Here is a 19,188-nt window from a genome sequence, read left to right on the forward strand (position 1 = left end):
CTCTGATCTCTCAAATACTAGTTTATCTTTGAACTGGTCATACTAATAGCTGTCAAACCTGTTGTTAAAGGTGAAGAGAACCAAAAGCTGCCCTTTGTTACAGGCTACTGGCAGAGCTACCACATGAAGTAAAATAAGAAATGAATAATGCAACTTGCTCCCTTGTGGTTTTGAGCCTTTCATTCTGTAGATAAGAAATATCTAAAACTTTTCTTGCCTTTGAGCTCTTTCTAGACTCCATATTGATTTTTTTTTTCCTCTTTGCTGCTCTCTCAGCTGGTTGTGTAAATGCTGTTTTCTCCTTTTAATGGGAGCAGAAAGGGATTTCGGCTTGTTATAGAAAATCTGTGTAGGAGTAATGATTCTTGTAGCTGAAAATAGCCAGTAGGTGCAAGAAAGGGGCCCAAAAGAGGGAAGGGGTCTGATGTTTGCGGTGATTTGGGCCTTATTTCCCCAGAATCACTAGTTCTAAACAACTTGAGTAAGAACTTATTTTGGTTTTGCTGTACTTAAGTTTACAAATCTAAACCTGTCATAAATCTTTCCGGTTTAAGAGAACATCCAGGTAGCTGGTACCAATATCTTGTAGAATCCTGTTAACTAATGTAAAATAATAAAGCTAGGTTGAATCGTTGCCTAATACTTGATTTATTGCTTGTGCAGTAATGACTAAAATGTTGATTAGGTCATTACCAGTTCTTTCTCTGCAAAACAGTAAATGTATTTCATAGAGAAAAAGAAGTTAAACCTTACTTACATGCAAGATGCATTTTTTAGTATATTTCCAGATGTTGTTATGCTCCAAAAGTGGGAAATTGGACATAAATCCTTTAGAAAAGGGTTCCTTATGGGTTGTTTTGCTTCAAGCCTATAATAGAGGATTTGGAAATAGGGTGAGAAATTGAAAAGAACTGTATAAAATATTTTGAGGTTGTATATTAAAGTATTTAAGGGGATACTTAAAATGTTAATGATGCATTAAAGTTCTGAATACTACTTTAATATTTCATGTGGAATGATTTTGATCATGAGTTTGATAGCAATTCTGATCAACTGCACACTAGATTCAATTATCTTGACTATAAGACTATGTAAGACTGCAGCCATTAATCCTGTAGTTTTAATAACAATATAGCAAATACTTGATCTTTCTAAATGGCCTTATGACTTTCCTAAACTTTCTTTAGCTTTGTAGGTTTGTGCCAATTATTTTTGAGTGCTGTATGTATAATCTCTTAGAGTACTGATACTTCAGGTTCATTGCTTACACTTCTCTGCTTTTTTTTTTTTGTCTGCTTACTTCAGAGATGCTAGAAGGCAACAAAAAAGAAACACCAAACCAATTTAGTAACCTGTTTATGTTTAGACTTCAGCTCTGTGTTACTTGGTTTATTTCAAAGTGTAGGTCATTTATTTTTGGCTATAAATTTTCCTTTTCAATATTGATGGTCTTTTAATTTCAGCATTTTTATTCTTCAGTACTGGCAAATTTACTATACAGAAGTTTTGTTTCCTTAGCAAATAATTACTTGGTAATTCAGTTTCCACCAGATTGCTGCTGTTCAGGGTAAAGGCCAGGAACATCCTATTCTTACCGTTCTGTTAAAATACCTGAAAGCTTTTTTATCCTGTCAGCAGACTTCTCTACAAGAAGTTTTCCCTTCCTGTCTTGCAGAGAAAGTAGCAGACTTCTCAAAAACAACAACGTAACAGACTAAAAACCAAACCATGTCATTCGTCAATAGCCCTGTGCTGGGAGAGGGGATTTTCCTATTGAGAGAAACAGATCTGAAGAAATCAAAACATCTAAACCAAAGATTTGTCTGTCATATCACAGATGAAGGCATTTCTTTTTTGATTTTCTAATCTCTCTGTGGCTGTCACTTGCTTAGAGACATGTCATTTTGTAGTTATTATGGGAGTCCTGAGCATGTGAATATCCAGAAGTGTGTGGGCAAGAGAAAGCTGTTTGATACAACCTCTTTGGATTTCCAAAAGGCATGAAGTAAATTTCTTGTACCAAAGATTCTGAAAGAAATTAAGATAAGTGTCTTCTTGTGAGCAGGTAACTAGTTAGAAGATGAGAAACTAAGATTCAATTTTTGTAGTAAATGGAGTTCACCATCGAAGTCCTGCAGGAGTCTCTGCTGGACCTTGTGCTGCTTAGCATCTGAAAGGCAATGGCTGAAGTCTGAAGTTTACTTGTGTTAAGCTCCTTAAGGGCAAGCTGAGAAGGGATAAAGAAGGACTTTTCAAGACAATGCATGAGGAAGGAAACACTTTAAACTTGTAGAGAGTGTTAGGCCTTGGGCTGACTGTTTCTTGCAAAGATGAGATATTGATGTTTTTGCAGAAAGCTGTTTTGAAAATGCTTTCTGGATTTCCTACTGAAAATTGAGTGTCAAAAATATAGAGCATTTTAAACTTGTTTTAATTTCATGTTGCTGACTTTCATAAATAGCTTCTAGTAGATGTTTTAGTAACATACGCCAGTAAGTAGGGTTTAGGGATTTATGTCTCTTAAGAATGAGGGATTCTTTGATTGCATTGCTTTGTCCTTGAATATTTTACCATTGGTAGTCTTCAAATAGCAGTTAGCATGCCTGTCTTGAGAGTCTAGAAGTTGCATATTGAAGGTTAATTAAGTGGTTGTAGGACACACTTTGCAAAATAAAGAACAGTTTAAGGTTGTTTTTACTACCTTGCAGTTAACTTTTTTTTCTTTGATACTAGTCTTCACCAGTTTGTTTTTCTGTATGCTCAGAAGACCTCCAATTATAATTTAACAGTAAAATGTTGCTTATGGAATTATGCTTTCAATAACTGTTCTGGTTTTGTATGCTCAATTGATATGATGGCTTGGTGTTCTCATATTTCTTTCTACTCCAGCCTTGTTTGGAAATAGGGTTTACTAAAGAAGCTGAAGATATTTCATGTTATAAGCAGTTGCCCCAAATGTTAGCTCTGTGGTGTTCCTGTTTAACCACTTACGGTAGAAAAAATGATGTATTAGCTTTTGTTAAAGGCAGCCGTTTGTCTTAAGCTTTCTGATGTCTGACGTATTTGGGAAGTCTGTGTCAGTTTCATCTTAATTCTTACACCTGCTTTAAGTACATATGCATTAAACCAATTTATTGTATGCCTTAATGGGCATTATTAATGGGCATTATTGGCCATAATTAAGCAGTGGGGATGCCTGTACTATCTTATGGTATCATAGATTTACTGAGGCTGGCACTAAAACCTTGTGACCAGTTTCTGTTCCAAGTTATTGGAGATTCTCTCCAAAGAAAGCATAATGCTGTGTTCCTTATCATTTGTTCTGGATGTGGGGTATGGTCTAGGAGCTGCATAGCCCTATGATGAGGCCAGTAGGATTTACAAGCTCTTTACAAGCCATAGCTGGTTTACCAGGCACTGAGTGAGATTATGGACAGAACAGTCTTATGTTCTCATATGATCATTCCCTAACATTTATCCATGATGTTTCTGAAAGTCTTATTGAGTATTTCATTTGGTCATGCTCCTGCTAGAATACATCTGAATTAGACAGGACTGTCATAGTTAGTATTTAATGTGAAAGGTCTCTGTTTTTATAGGGGCGGTGCAAAGTGAGTGTATTTTGTACTGAGATCCAAGGGTTTTAAGGATGCTTTGAATTCTATGCCATTTCATTTGCAGGACATTTACTTCAGAAAACACTCCTCAAGCTGTTAGTGCCATCAGACTTGCACAGCTAAAATTAGACGAACATGAAAAGACCAGTTGCTTCAAGCAGTGTTCTGTGGGAATGACTTGTATGTTGAGGAAATACCGCTGGTTATATGTGTTTTGTTTCAGTTGTTTTTATGCTTAAACTGAGTGCTTATCTTGTGGGTTTTTTTAGCAGCACAGTGGAATGAAGTTTTCCATGAAGGGGACTCATAACCAAGGCAACAGCTACAGCCCTGTCAGCAGTGGAGGCATGAGGCAACCAGTTGGTAACCGAGGACACCACCAGTACAATCGTAATATCTGGAGGAGAAAAAAACACAGAGACAGTTTGCCTATTAGTCTGAGCAGATAATGGCAGATGCCAAAATGACCTTCCCTGTTCAGACAGACTGAGGGAATGCCACTCGACTTGAGGGATAGAGACCAGCGTCCAGCACATCGTTTTATTGGTGTTGCCAAATATCTGCAGCTGACTTCTTTGCATGTTTCTTTGTGTGGTGGTTCAGCCCATCTTCAAGAAGTAGTTGTGCTTATCTGTGAAGCCTTATTAAATGTGGAAGTTTGTTTTCTGCCTTCCCACAATGGTTCATACAGTGCCGAAGCAGCTCTGACAATGGAACTGCAAGGACATTTACAAATGCTGTGGCTTTTTTGCTGTGGCGACATCTGTTCCTTTGTGGGTTCTGTTTTGTTTTATTTTGGAAGTGAAGGAAACTTCAGCCCCTTGGAATTCTTTATTTCCCTCTTTTTTCTGTCTTTGCAGCAAATCACGTTGGGAATTCATAGAAGTAAATTTGCTGCTCTCCTGTTTCTGTTTCAAAGTTCAGATTTTTTTTTTTCTCTGTAAATATTGGAAGTATAATTTGTGCAATAACTTGGAATTTTTAATTTAATTTCATATTGTCACATAAGTTATATTTAAGGGGAAGAGGTTTTTTAATTTACAGATCCTTTCCCAGGTTGCATTATCTAAGTTGGGTTCATAGTTTTGGCAGGTTGTCTGAGCAGTGTTACAAACATGACATTTGGTAATATTTGAGGCTTCTTGATTCACAATGAAAGTGCGATTTGGCTTACGGTTTTAAGACGATATTAGCTCCAAAGCATTTTGACCCTGTGTTTTTTAGCTCATTGTCTGGCCTCTATCAGTTGTCTTGCTCTGACCAATGAGTTTTAATTTTATTCTTTTAACTAGACAACAAATCCAGCATTTGTAGTACCAGAAGTAAAACTTTTGACGGGCAGGGGAAAAAGGTTGGTTCAAGTCCTGATGTGAAATTAAAAAGCTGTGAACTACATGCTTTGATGTATTTTAGTAATGTAACCTGTTAATGTTTGGGTTCAAACAACAGTATTAAACAGAGGTACCCGGCTTAAGGAATGTGGAGAAAGGAAATATGTTGATTCCATTAAGGAATCTGTATAGCAGTATGCATTAGTTCTGTTAAGAGCAAATATATAAAAAGTACTTCAGCTGCTCTAAGCATTACGAGAAGTATCTTTTAATGTATTGCAGGAGAGCACAGCCCAGTGTTGTACACAGTATGAGTGGCTGGCACTAAATTTACAGATGCATACAGGTATACTATGCAAGTGTGTATTGCCATGACAAACACTGTCTTTAACTTTTGAGAAATGTACATCCTGCCTAACTCTGAGTTTTTAAAGCACCACAGTTGTCCTGGGACTAGGTCACATCTCATGCCCTCTAACTTCACATTTCTTTTAATGAGAGCTCTTAAGCTATACAGAAAACTACAGATCAGTTATATAAATCCACTCGCAGAGAAAGCTGAAGAATCATGTTAACAGGACATCTATACTGTGTACAGATACTGAAGGTTTTAAAACTGATACCTGAATATTAAAATGAGGTGTCAAGCATGAAGCTTTTTTATATGCTGTATGCCTTTGACGCAGAAGTAGTTCATGTTATTACTGAATCTGTCAAACACAAACAGGTCCTTGAGGGGATAGAGGGCAACATTCCAAAGTAGAGTAGCGCATATCTGTTCGCAAAAAGTCTGTCTTAATGCTCCAGACTCATCACAATTTAAAACAAGTTCTAAAAATTGTGAGCTGATTCATCAATAATATCTAAGGGCTGTTACATGAGCCTGTACTGCTTAGTCTTCACACACTAGCAATATTGAGCATAACTGCATTAAAGAGCCTTCAAAGGCTTTTAGTTGGTGTCTTATACTAGTGTCCATTTTAAAGCAAAACTCATTTGAAAAGTGGTATCATGTAACACTTCAGTCATGGTGAACCAAATAAATTGGCCTGGCTATCACTGTGGTTATGTGCTACAGGTTTAAAAGGAGATCATGTTTAAATTTTTTGTGTGGACAACTATGTGGAAGCTAAAATTGACATATTTTTATGTAAAGTTTTCTATTCTTTGATTTTTAATAAACTTTGGAGACCAGTCACTCTTCTGTACATTTTTATGGGGAATTTAATGGATGAAATAATACATGACCTTATCCTCTTGTTTGCCTTGCACTTTGCACACCTGCTTTATATTGTTCATGCTGAACACCTTCAGAATGAGCTTGGAAGGTGGACGGACACCCTCTGCAAAGGTTTGTGTTATGTTTATCGCTGGAGTAGTGAACATGGCTGTTGGGTTTGTAGTGGTGGATTTGATTCTATGATAATGAGAGAGCAAAGGAACTGGAGATAATCCCTCTTTTAAGAATATTGTTGGGAACTGACTAACTGATCCCTTGGGATACCTTAGCATTCTGTACAAGTCTCTTCCTGTAGTTTCTAAATCACTGTCAAAATTTTTGTCCTGTTTTCAGCCTCCTTAAAGATTGGACGTAGCTTGTGAGGTTTTTTTTTTTTGTAAATCCATGAACTCCAGAAAAGGGAACTGAAGTATTTTTGATAGACAGTAATGCAGGACTAGGAACTGAGAATCAAAGAGGTCTGTAGTACTTGATCAGTCTTAGTGAGCATTCACTGGAGGAAAAACAGAGAAGTGATGAGAAAATACTACGCACTCCATAATAGCTGGGTTAGTAACTTTTTTCTGTAAAGGTCAGCCAGTGGGACATGGTTGACAGAAGAATGTGTAATCTCTGCAGACACAAAGATTTAGTGCAGCAGCACTGGTCTTGGAACTTCAGTTTTCCTGAGCTCCACCTTTCCCTTTTCTTGTCCGGTTTATGACTTTGCTTTATTTTTCCCACAGATTCAGCCCAACTATTCGTCCTAGTTAGTCTTTTTTTTCATTAGGAGTCTCCTTGACAATTTGAACCCTTCAATTATAATTTGATGCCCACATGATCTGTTTCCCAGCCCTACTGACTATTTTGTACACTGTTTACAAGCAAAATTAGTCATGGACTTTAGATGTGGAAGGAAGAGACTGCAAATTGATGTAATGAACAGGATCCACAGAGTACATCGTAGAAGGAGCTCAGTTGCTATCTGTTGCCATTTCTAAGAGCTGTCGCTGCTGATGTTGGATCCTTTTCTGTACTCCATCCCGTTGTACTGAGGCAGGGTAAGAAGACAAAAGTGTGTGATTGCTGGTGCAGTGTTAGTTCAGCTGTATTTCCACTGAAACAGCTATGTGTGGGACAGCATCTTCAGAATGGGCACAGCAGCAGTCTGTCAAAGAACAGTGTTAAGAGTGTAGTATACCTTCAAGCAATGTGACCTCTATCATCTGTGGGCAAAAGGTAAACTTGCATGTTGACTGCAGGTAACAGATAACAGGCAGCAGGTAAGTCAGTGTATATGTAGATGGGGTGAATTTGCCAACTTCTGAGCTCTCAAGGACAGCAAGCCTTATACTTGCTGGCTGCTGCCAGTATCCTGTTATAAATTTAGTGGCACCTGAGCTAAATCTTAATTCTCAAGAGACAGATAGAGCTATTGATCAGGTGGCTGATCATGTTCTGTACTTCTGCACAGTGATTATTTTGATTGGAGCTTGGAGTGTTCTGGAAAGTAGATGGAGTGCCAAAAAGGAGGAGTTTGGAAGTGGTCTTAGAAAGGAGACCTTAAAAGAAAGAGACTGGAGATGAAGAAGATACATGGAGAAAAACACTGGGTGTGCCCCAGGACCTTGGCTGATATTGCCCTGAGCTGGTAACTGTGGATAGCTATATAGTGTGGAGGGACAGGGTTTTCTGCGTGACCTTCATGTGCCAGCAGCAAGTCTCCCTGCTGGGAAGGTGAGATTAAACATGCTGCTTTGGGGGAGTGAGTGCATGAATGTGTGAATAATCAGCTGGGGTAGAAGCTCTAATCTTGTTTGTGAATAAACCCCATGATTCAGACCCAGTATAGGTTACTGTTTAATTTGGCTGTAACAGAAAATAGTGTCAGCTTGACAATATTGACCATTTACTGAACCTTGAGTGCACAAGCAGAAGAATGCTGTGGCTGACCTTTCCCAGATCATCTTCAGATAGCTTTAGGCTTTCTTTTCAACCAGGATATTAGCTTCTATTAAATTTGGTTTTGTTGTGGTTTTGTTTCTGTTTTTACTTCCAAGACACCACAAGTTTCAGTGGAGGTGCCTTGCCTATTCTGGATAACAGAAATCCTTCTTATGATCTTGACAGTAAGTGATCATTGTAAGGAAACGTGTGGACAGCTTGTATCTGCAAGAGATTTATTGGGCAAATGTTCTTAACCTTTTAACCAAGATTCTTACTAGAATATCTGCTATGTAATGTTATAATTGGTTAAAGCTATGGTTGCAGGCTACAGTTTTCAGTGAAAGGATGATGGGGATGCCTCTTGTTAGGTCATCTTTGTACCTGAAACATGCAAAATTGCTGCCTAAAGTTCTGGTTGCATTTCTTCTCAGTGTCACACTACTGCAAAAGTTTTGGCACAAAGTGTTTCCTATTTCACAGCAGTCAGTTTCAAATCAGCTGGGGATTCTCCAACTATTTGCTTTTTTAATGAACCATTTTTAATGAGGAAATGTTGCATGAACATAAGAATTTATAAATGGAGGTCTTTTTCTATCAAGGAGCAGCCTGTATGCATGCTCATACTGTTGGTATACATATCTACACTTGTGGTCAAGAAAACTCTCTGCCATGTTATTGCTAATGGCCCTCATGCCACTGCCACTGAGGCTAGGATATGGGGTGCAAAGGGCATTTTGTCTGACCCCAGCTACCTTCCCATTGCCCACTGATGTGATGTCTTTTTCTGCTGTGAATTCCTAGTTGTGCCCCAACTGTCCCCCTTCAGTAAATTAGGGGAGTTGAACAGTGGGTTGATTTACCGTCTAACTAAAACATGGTTCCAAATAAATGCTTCACTGACTCATTTTTAAACCAAAATCAATAGGGATTTAGGAGCTCCTACTACAGGATTTTCTGTGTTAAGAGGATGAAGGCAGTGTTTAAACTGGAAGTCCATAATCTCTGTGCTATAAAATTCCCACTTTCCATCAGTGAAAACTTTCGTACTGATCCTTTGACAAAGGGATGCCTTATTGAAAACGCTGTGCAAGATTTCTTGTTTCTTGCCTCTCCTTTCCAGAGAGGAAAAGCTCACTCTTCTGATGGGCTATATCCACCCTTTCAGCATCCACCTTACTGTTGGATGCATCTAGCTAATCTGAGGAGCCAAGACCAGTAGGTGAAATCTCACCCTTGTCAGGAGTTGCCTGACCAGATGATAACAGACAACTTGAGTACCACTTACTGCATAATTGTGGGTGAGATGATCAAATCATCTCTGCTCTCCCATAGAAATGTCATAGGAAACTGAGGAACAGAGTAAGATTAACCTATTGGTCCTTCCAACATCTATGTGCAGTCTTCTGCCTACAAACAAAGTTGCAGTTCTCAACTGGAAGCGTGGGTTTTGTTCTGCTACGCTTACAAGGACCTCAGGTACAGCAAAGTCAGCCCAGCAGACATGTTTGCCCCTCAGATTGAGAGAAAATACTGCCAATTCTGCTCAAGATCAGCTCTGTTGCAACAGCTTTCTAGTTCTTGAGAAAACAACTTTGTTTCCCCCCACTCCTTTGTTAAGGAGGAATCATCAAGGAATGTAAGGTTATGGATGTGAGTGCTAGGAATCACAAGCGGTTGAGCACTGAGAGCAAATACTCTGGAGGCGCTGTGGAATTTCCCTTTGAAAACTTAAAAGCCTGCCTGGACAAGGCTCCAAATAGTCCAATCTAACTTCAGAGTCAGTCCTGTTGGGCCAGGAAGCCAGGCCACATGACCTCTGTAAGGCTCCTCCTGGGCTAAATTTGTATCTATCATCACAGAAAAGAGTAACTATTTTTTGATTTTACTTTATCCCTGTTGGGTTTATGAAGTGTTTTAAGGGGGGCAGAAGCCAGGCAGGAATGTTGGGGTTTTTTGTCTGTTTTTTTTTGCTTTATCCTGCACTTTATCAAGTGTATTGCCACATTCTAGGACCAACAGGTTGAAATGAGTAAAAACGTACTGAGGTCTAAAGTTGTTAATCCCAGGACATGCACAGTTGCCAAGCACAGATCACTGATCAAGAAGTAAAACAATAAATCTTCCAGAGTAAAATGCATTATTATAACTGATGAACCTATAGCTTGTCTCTGCTCATTTCAGTCAACTTGCATTTGCAATGGTGATACAAGTGAAGATGTGCAGGAGTAGTGGTCTGTTAAAGATGTGAAGTCCTTCCCCTTTTTCTTCCTGTTGATAGTTATGTAGATTCATCATGGAAAATTCTGATAATTAAAATCTGCTTGTTTCCATTTATTCTGCAGTACATGAGGAGGTAGATTACTTACACTAATACTACCTGAAAGGTAGGAAAACTGCTGATGGAGCTGAAAGCATAATGAAAAGCCTTTTTTAGAGATAAGATTTGGAAGCTGCTATTCACCAAAGTTTTTTATCTAAATACCTCTAGATTGTATCTGTCTACATCAGAGCTGTCCCTTACTTTGCACTGTAGAAATCAGAGAATATTCACCAGGAGTGGGTGTATAGAAAAGAATATTTCCACAAAGCAAAAGGAACTGAAATCTAAGAGCTTAATGATCTTAACTTGAAATATAAAATAACCATCTCAGCAGAATGGTGATTGTGACATGCCAGGCTGCAGATCTACTAATAAGGACTTAAAGCCACCAGCAGATAATGTCATAGTACTAGTTTGTTGTATGGAGAAGAGCTCCAGGATCTCTAAGATACTGGTGCTGATACCCTAAGAAATACTCAAAGTAATTTTCTGGACAACTCAGTGTTTCATCTTTATTTCTGTGGAAAAGTAGAACAGTTTTTAGTGTGAGGTGTCCCTGCCTATGGCAGGGGGGTTGGAACTGGATGATCTTAAGGTCCTTTCCAACCCTAACTATTCTATGATCCTATGATTCTATGAAAAGAGCTAATTAGAAACTGGGTCATAATTTATCGCTAATTTATCCAATGCATTGTAATGCCTAGCCCAATGTTTCTGCTATTAAAACCAAGCAATTTGTTTTTAAATTGTTCAATGAAGTGTATGCCACGATTCAGTGCCACAAAGTGAACGAACCGGGTGTTGTTACCTTCTACTTAACCACAGTGGAATCAATAGGTGGCGCTGAGTACAAACGTTTGGGCCAAGGTGGTACAGTTGAAGATTCACTTTGGAAGGAGATTGCTTTGGCTGTGTTTGCTGATGATCGTGGCACAAGAACTGCCATGCACTGGCTGAATTTGCTGATGTGACAGATGTGGGAAGTGTGACCAATACTCGGTGTTGAAGTTTTGTTGTACTGAGGATTAGAGACGGAATGAGATAGGAAGTGCAAAGCTGGGAATTAAAAATTTATAGGTACTTTCAAACAGTGAAAGCTCATGGCTTAGAAAGGATAGAGAGGAGGGAGATGTGGGCATATTTGTTGACAGTATGATGAAATTCATCAACCTGTCTTGTAAAGATGATATGTGAACCTAAGATGTATCAGAGGGAATACTTCCAGTAGTATTAGTGATTTTATTACAAGTCCAGAGGGTTTACTGGTTAAGTTACCTGTGGCTTTCCTCATTTCAGGGAAAGACAAATCAAAAACAAAGGTTTAATTCTCTTTCTTTCTTTACTCAGTCATGGCAGGAACTACAGGCACAGGTTTGAAGAATCTTCTCACACCTGAGGATCTACTTCATCTGAAGATTCATCAAAGCTCAAGTTAGCTCTTACGATATCTTATCAAAATGCTGTACTGGAGATGACAGATATAATCACCCAGCTTTTTACATCAGTTTGCACCATTCTTGTATTGATAGACTTTTGGTCTTTGGCTTTGATTTAGGAGTGACTTGCCTCCTGGGGGTGCTGAACATATTAGCTGGTTGTCATTTCCAATCTATGGATGACAAAAGCAGAAGATCTGACTGGACGTAATTGGTCTAGAGAAGTACATGTGATTTTACTGTGTTTCCTGTCAGATGCTCCTGTGGTGTGTGGAAGAAAAAAGGCATGCAACACCTCAGTCCCCTCCAATGACCTTGAGCACTTCAGTAGATAAAATGGGATGAGAATTTCATTACACCCATTGACCTAGCCTAGCTCAGTCCTGTGATGGCTCTTGCTTCCTGTTCCTGTTCATTGCCCTACTGATACAGATAGGTCCAAATCCAAAAGTGTTGGAGAGGAAACATGGGGAGGCATCTGACACTGAGGAATGCAATCCTCTAAGCATGAACGCTATTTAAATTCTCATTGCATGGCTCCTAGCTGTCTGCAATGGCTTGAAAAAAAGGCTAGTTCTTTATCAGTGAGAAGGGTCCTCCCATGGGGAAGGAGAGGTCTACCAGAGGATTGTTGTATCTAAATGGAATAAATCCCTCTGTCACTTCCCCAAGCCCCTCTCCCACCTACCTTTACAGTCAGGTCTCAGTGACCTGAAAGAACTTTCTTCTCCACTCTTTTAGTGTATTTGCTTTCATTTGGTACAGGTAGTCTAAACTGTCCCAAAGGGGACAAATATTTCCATTAAGCTGATTTTTATCTGATACTTGCTCTACAATATTCTTAATACCAATGTTCTCAGATTTATGCAGGTTATAGTTGTGTTTTTCTTCTGTTCACTCCCTGCAGCTCTAAATTTGATAATTAAAAATCTGCTATGCATGTGTTCTTAGATTATATCATGGCTCTATAGCTTTATACAACAGAATTTTTCATGCTTGTTACCCATTTCCTGGAAAGAGTCAAAGTTCAGAACTTAATGGCAGATCTGACCTTATTGAATCTTCATCCTTGTTAGTTTCCTATTTTCAGTCCTGTCAAATGTCTGGTGCAGCTTTTCCTAAAGCACATTTTGGATTAGGAAAATTATTAGTTTATTTTCTCAGAGGCTTCCAGGCCTCTGATTCTGGGAATCTTCAAAGTTTTCTTGACATCCAGGAGATGTTTGGTTGTTGTGCTGGTTTATACACTTGCATACTACAGCAGACAGGAGTCTGGGACCAACCCTGACTATGCAGTTGTCATCCAAGCTGATGGGGCTCATCTGACCAAGATTCTGCTACATGATCACACAGTAATCAGAAGATGGGCTTTAATGGCCAGAGCATATTCCCCCATGCTCAGAAATATCTCCCATCTCAATGTGCCCAGGACAGCTAGGTGGGATGTCCATGTTTACCTTGATTGAGCATTATAGAACTGTCAGGACATCCAAGTGCATAGTGGCATTTCACAGAGCAGTGCTAAGAATGTTTCTTGCTGGGAAGCCTCAGTAATATCTCAGACCCTAAGATGTAGGATGCTGCCTGGAGTGTGCAAGTGTATGAACAAACACGACAATGAAGCATCAAAGAAAGAAAAGGCTTATAAGCACTTCTCAAAATGATCCACCTGCTCATTCACCTCCCAGCTATCTTCTCTTTTTCCTTATAGTCTTTTGTCTTTTATAGGAATTAAGAACCTCTGCTTTCTGGCTCTCAGGATTTCCTGAGAGGAGAAAGATCCATGAAGGGGGAGGAGCAGGGGAGCATTAATGATTATGAGGACTCTAATTCTCTAGGCATGAATACTATTTAAATCATCAAGCCAAAACGTGCTATTCATTATATATTTAACTTTCAGAGACCCTTTTGATGTGCTTGAGGTAGAGCTCAGCAGGACCTTTCTGAGATGTTTTCTCAAAAGGATTGCAGTGAACACGAATTAGGGTGTTTTTCAACCTTCTTTAAGGAGATTGCCTTGAGTGGTTACTTCCCAATTAGCTTGTCCTTATTTCTTTCTAGGTAAACATTCAATCTAGAGGGGGGAAAAAAGAGCTTTTTTCTATGTCCATTTTTCAGAGGTTACTTTAAATTTTATTTTAAGTAAAAGTCCCCACGGAGCCCTGGAAATGAATGTTGCTCACCTAGCAAGAAGACTTCAAATATATATATATATATATTTCTACTTATGTCCTTACAGGGTATTACAAGATTTGCTGCTGTTAACAAGGTAAATGCAATCTGCTAAATTCAATTTGCGCTGACTGCAGAGAGGGTGCGCTCTTGCACTGCTCTTGCGGCCCACGGCAGAATAAACAGCTCGCCCGCTTCTGCTTTGGAGGTGTGGTGCTGCCTTGATTGAAAACCCTTTCCTGAGGCTCAGGTTAGCTTTGAACGTAATTTCATTTTGTTTCATACGGTTAATACTCGGAACACTTTATTTGTAATAAGCGATGGATCACTGACCGAGGTAGCTGTTTTTCTATCAGAACTGTACCTGAGAAATCTTATCTTTGATTCAGGCTGTGCTGCTATACCACTAACATAATGTTTCATACCTCCAGATGTTAAATTGTTGCTTCCTTCTTAGGGATCTCTCAGTCCCTTAACTACGCACATCCAGCTCAGGTGCCTGAGCTGCTGATTGGTTTAGCATGCAGAAGAGAATTTTTATTCCTAAGTGCACTTGGGAACAGAACTAGGACACTGATGAGTTTTCTCTAGCCTGAAATAGCTATTTTCTCTTTTTTTTTTTGTTTTTCCTCCCTTCAAGTTTTAAGATGTCTGCTGTAAATAGAATATACTCAGCATAGCTGTAAAAGCTCAAAAATAGCTCCCAGCATCATCCAGATTGGGGATTCTTTGAGTTATGCAAACGGATGCTGATGTTCCTTGTGTTATCCAGCTTTAGTTCAGTAACCAATTTACCATTAATACTATTTTCACTGGAGTGAAATCTTAGTAACATAGTGACAGCAATCACCATGGCAAATGAGTTAGTTTGTGTTTACTGAATGTGCATGGGGAAGAATAAATAGGAATAGGACTTTCTAACGGAAAGCAATGACCTGTGGGAGCCATAACTTCAGTTCTTCTGTGCCATTCTGGCTGTGCACAGGGAATCTGTGCTGCCATCCATTCAAGAGTTAAGCTTTTGCTTCTAAAGAGGAACTGCAAGTGAAACAGGCTGAATCAGTAGGCCTTTTATTTTAAGATGCTGTTGCATGTAATGTAAGAACTTCTGAACACAACTGTATTTGTTTACAAGGTTTTTTCCTTACCCCAGAATTAGTGTTATTTTGCTCTGGGTTTTGGTGCTGGTTTTATGCTTGGGTTGGCTCTCCCCACTGAACTCTTCCTGTCTTCCTCTCCACTTCTTCCTGGAAGTTACTGGAGATAAGAATACTAATGTCTGTTTCTTAACTTGTACCTTTTTGCTGGGGTACTGCCTCCATTTAGACTAACATTTGGTAAGACCATCTAAGACTCTCATTGTCTCATGCTTCTATTACCGCTGTGAGAAATGTGTGATTGTCACTGACAGAAGTAAGCATTTGGCCTACTGTAGCAGGAGGGTCTTGAATTTTCTTCCAAAAGAAGACCTTTCCCAGAGCCTCTTTCTCTCTTCATCTACTTCCTGGGCTGTATAACAGTGCTTCAGAGAAAAAAGCATGGTGTGTTGGAACTGTGTATCAAACCTTACGTGTTTTACCAAACCTTTGTCTGCTGGAGGCTCACCAAATGTTTTTGATCTGGTTCGGTTGCTGTATTTCCTACTTTGAATTCAACATACATTTATAAAAAGCTTTCAGTAATGCAGCCTAACCCATGTGTCTTTCTTTTCCACAAGTTGCTTCTGCATAACTCTCAGTCATTACATGCATGCTTCAATTAAGATTAATTTAAGAATCTGAGCAATCTAGTCAAAGTATGGCCAGATTTGGAGAGGCTGAGAGTAATGTCCAGGTTGCTTTCTATGTAAACTGCATGGTTTCTGGACTGCTTAGAATACACAGGGCTTTTCACCTTTGACAAAAGTGAAGATGAATATGTCAGAGGTGTAAAATATCAGGGGAAGTCATAGTGGCCAGTCCCTTCCAATAACAGCATCAAACAAATCACATTGGTGCAGGTTGAAAGAGAGTGATTTTTCTAACTCCTGGTTTAGCTGCAGAATTTCTCCCAGAAAGACTTTGTATGTGAAATCTAGCTGAGTTTGAAAAGCAATCGGATCCCAAGAAAAGAAAACTCATTTGGGGCTATTAAATGTGAGAAAACACCTCTGGATGCAACAACCAGAGCTGTGAAGAAGCTGGTTGGAAAGTGGAGCTGTGTGGTCCAGATGGAGGCATCTCACTCCCTCTACATCTCTCTTCATCCTCTTTCAGAGGCAGGCAGTGGTTTCCAGAGCTTTGGCTGGCTTCAGGGTGAGATAAGCTGAGAGTGGTTTGTGTGGAGGAGGAAAGGGACAGAAGAGAAAAGGAGTTTCTGCAATGAAAGGATCTGGGGAAAAGCGTAAGATGAAATTAAAGAAAATTGCATTAAAAGAAGCTGGTCACACTGGCTTCTCCAGCTGTACAGGAGAGTGGTAAAAGGCTTTACAGTGAGGAGAAAATGAAGAGCAAGCTAATTGCACAGAGGTGCTGGAGAGGGGGAGTGAAGTGAAAGATCAGTGGGACTTGATAAAAACAAGAGAGAAAATTTGCAGCCATTAATGGGGCTTTAATACTTTATCTTTTGTAACCCACTTCACCACTTACCCACCTACAGTGTAATAGTGTGTGGTACTAGAGCCTCCAGTTATCGTTGTGTTTTCCGCCATTCACCCCTTCCCTGTCATTACCACTGCTCTGTTGTGCACCTAATGCTGTTTCCAGTACAGCTGTGCTCCTACCAATGAGTGGGATTCAGGCCAGTGGTAAATATCAGTAAGGTTAATGTTATATGTATGAAATCAAGCTTTCTTTAACTGTGTAGAAGCCTCTTCCATAGTGTAATCTGAGCCTTATTGTTTCAGTGTTCCACTGATTATTTTAACTGCACCAAATTTCTGAATGTTGCCTATTGGGTCTGCCCTCTAGTTTGGACTATTGGCAGTTCTGGTTGTGTACAGGTCAGGGCAGCCTGAGAGCTGCTGTTATGTGTGTGGGAGTCCCTTGGTCTTGCTTTTAAAGAGGTTTTTAAAAGTAACTATCTCCTTTCTCTCTATTTAATTCATACTACACAGTGTTTTCTAGAGGTATGCAGGAATACTCTTATTCCCTCTACTTAACAATGTCTAGCGCTAAACCCACTTTTCTTCCTGAAAATCCAGTGATTTTGCACATAGGTCATGACTTTATTTTTACCTCATAATTACTCCGTTTATACATGGACTTTGGCAGATGAAATCTAGATGACTTTTATTGCTTCATTATAGAAACATTCACTATGCCCCATATAGAAAGAATACATCGATCAGGCAGACTGTATAATCCATCGAAGTAATTCTTTTCTCCTTAGCTGCAATCCAGCACTACTGTATTTTCTGTGGGGATGCTTCCTCTATTGGTGCATGTCAGAATACCCCTGTGGAATGAATTGATTTACAGCAGCTAAGAAAGTGCTCTCAGGAGTTTTGACATAATGCAGGATATAATGCTTGTAAAATGCCTTGAGAAGTGTAAAATACTGAAATAGTCAATAAGTGCCTATAGGGATCTGAAAGGGAGATATCATAGAATCATAGAATAGTTAGGATTGGAAAGAACCTCAAGATCATCTAATTCCAACCCCCCTGCCATGGGCAGGGACACCTCACACTAAACCATATCACCCAAGGCTTCATCCAACCTGGTCTTGAACACTGCCAGGGATGGAGCATTCACTACCTCCCTGGCCAACCCATTCCAGTACCTCACCACCGTAACAGTAAAGAATTTCTTCCTTATATCCAATCTAAACCCCTGCTGTTTAAGTTTCAACCCATTACCCCTTGTCCTATCACTACAGTCCCTAATGAATAGTCCCTCACCAGCATCCCTGTAGGCCCCCTTCAGACACTGTAAGGCTGCTATGAGGTCTCCACGCAGCCTTCTCTTCTCCAGGCTGAAAAGACCCAACTTTCTCAGCCTGTCTTCATATGGGAGGTGCTCCAGTCCCCTGATCATCCTCGTGGCCCTCCTCTGGACTTGTTCCAACAGTTCCATGTCCTTTTTATGTTGAGGACACCAGAACTGCACACAATACTCCAAGTGGGGTCTCACGAGAGCAGAGTAGAGGGGCAGGGTCACCTCCTTCGACCTACTGGTCACACTCCTTTTGATGCAGCCCAGGATACGGTTGGCCTTTTCTGGGCTGTGAAGTGCACACTGAAGCCGGCTCATGTTCATTTTCTCATTGACCAACACCCCCAAGTCCTTCTCCACAGGACTACCTTGAATTTCCTTTTTGACCAACCTGTAGCTGTGCCTGGGATTGCTCTGACCCAGGTGTAGGACCTTGCACTTGGCATGGTTAAACTTCATGAGGTTGGCATCAGCCCACCTCACAAATGTGTCAAGGTCCCTCTGAATGGCATTCCTTCCCTCTAGCGTATCAACAGAACCACACAGGTTGGTGTCATCGGCAAACTTGCTGAGGGCACACTCAATTCCATTGTCCATGTCAGTGACAAAGATATTAAACAAGACTGGTCCCAACACTGATCCCTGAGGGACACCACTCGTTACTGGTCTCCAGCCGGACATTGAACCGTTGACCACAACTCTTTGAGCGCGACTATCCAGCCAGTTCTTTATCCACTGAGTGGTCCACCTATCAAATTGATGACACAACAATTTAGAGACAAGGATGTCATGTGGGGAAGTGTTGAATGCTTTGCACAAGTCCAGGTAGATGACGTCAACTCCTCCACCCCTGTCCATCAGTTCCATAGCCCTATCATAGAAGGCCACCAAATTGGTCAGGCAGGATTTCCCCTTAGTGAAGCCATGCTGGCTGTCACCAAGCACCTTGTTGTTTTTCATGTGCCTCAGCATGCCTTCCAGGAGAATCTGCTCCCAGATTTTGCCAGGCACAGAGGTGAGACTGACTGGTCTGTAATTCCCTGGGTCATTCCATTTTCCCCTTCTTGAAAATGGGGGTTATATTTCCCTTTTTCCAGTCATCAGGAACTTCACCTGTCTGCCATGATTTTTCAAACATGATGGCCAGTGGCTTAGCAGCTTCATTCACCAGCTCCTTCAGGACGCGCGGATGGATTTCATCAGGTCCCATGTATGTACTTGTGTACATTCAG

The 19,188-nt window shown here is 40.1% G+C and overlaps 1 protein-coding gene across 4 annotated transcripts in view; it reads left to right on the forward strand.

Annotated features, from left to right (window-relative positions):
* Window positions 1-6,143, forward strand: part of TENT4A (terminal nucleotidyltransferase 4A) — a 58,233-nt gene extending 52,090 nt beyond the window's left edge. For 2 of the 4 annotated variants that reach the window (XM_034061265.1, XM_031052851.2), the window contains one exon: window positions 3,887-6,143. In XM_034061265.1, the coding sequence (XP_033917156.1) occupies window positions 3,887-4,066 (180 nt within the window). In that variant the 3' untranslated portion in view covers window positions 4,067-6,143. The remainder of the gene's footprint in view (window positions 1-3,886) is intronic. The other 2 variants (XM_031052850.2, XM_031052852.2) reach the window with 1 other exon arrangement.
* The last annotated feature ends 13,045 nt before the right edge of the window (window positions 6,144-19,188 follow it).

This window comes from Melopsittacus undulatus, chromosome 1, assembly GCF_012275295.1.
Source record: "Melopsittacus undulatus isolate bMelUnd1 chromosome 1, bMelUnd1.mat.Z, whole genome shotgun sequence".
NCBI classification, from domain to species: Eukaryota; Metazoa; Chordata; class Aves; order Psittaciformes; family Psittaculidae; genus Melopsittacus; species Melopsittacus undulatus.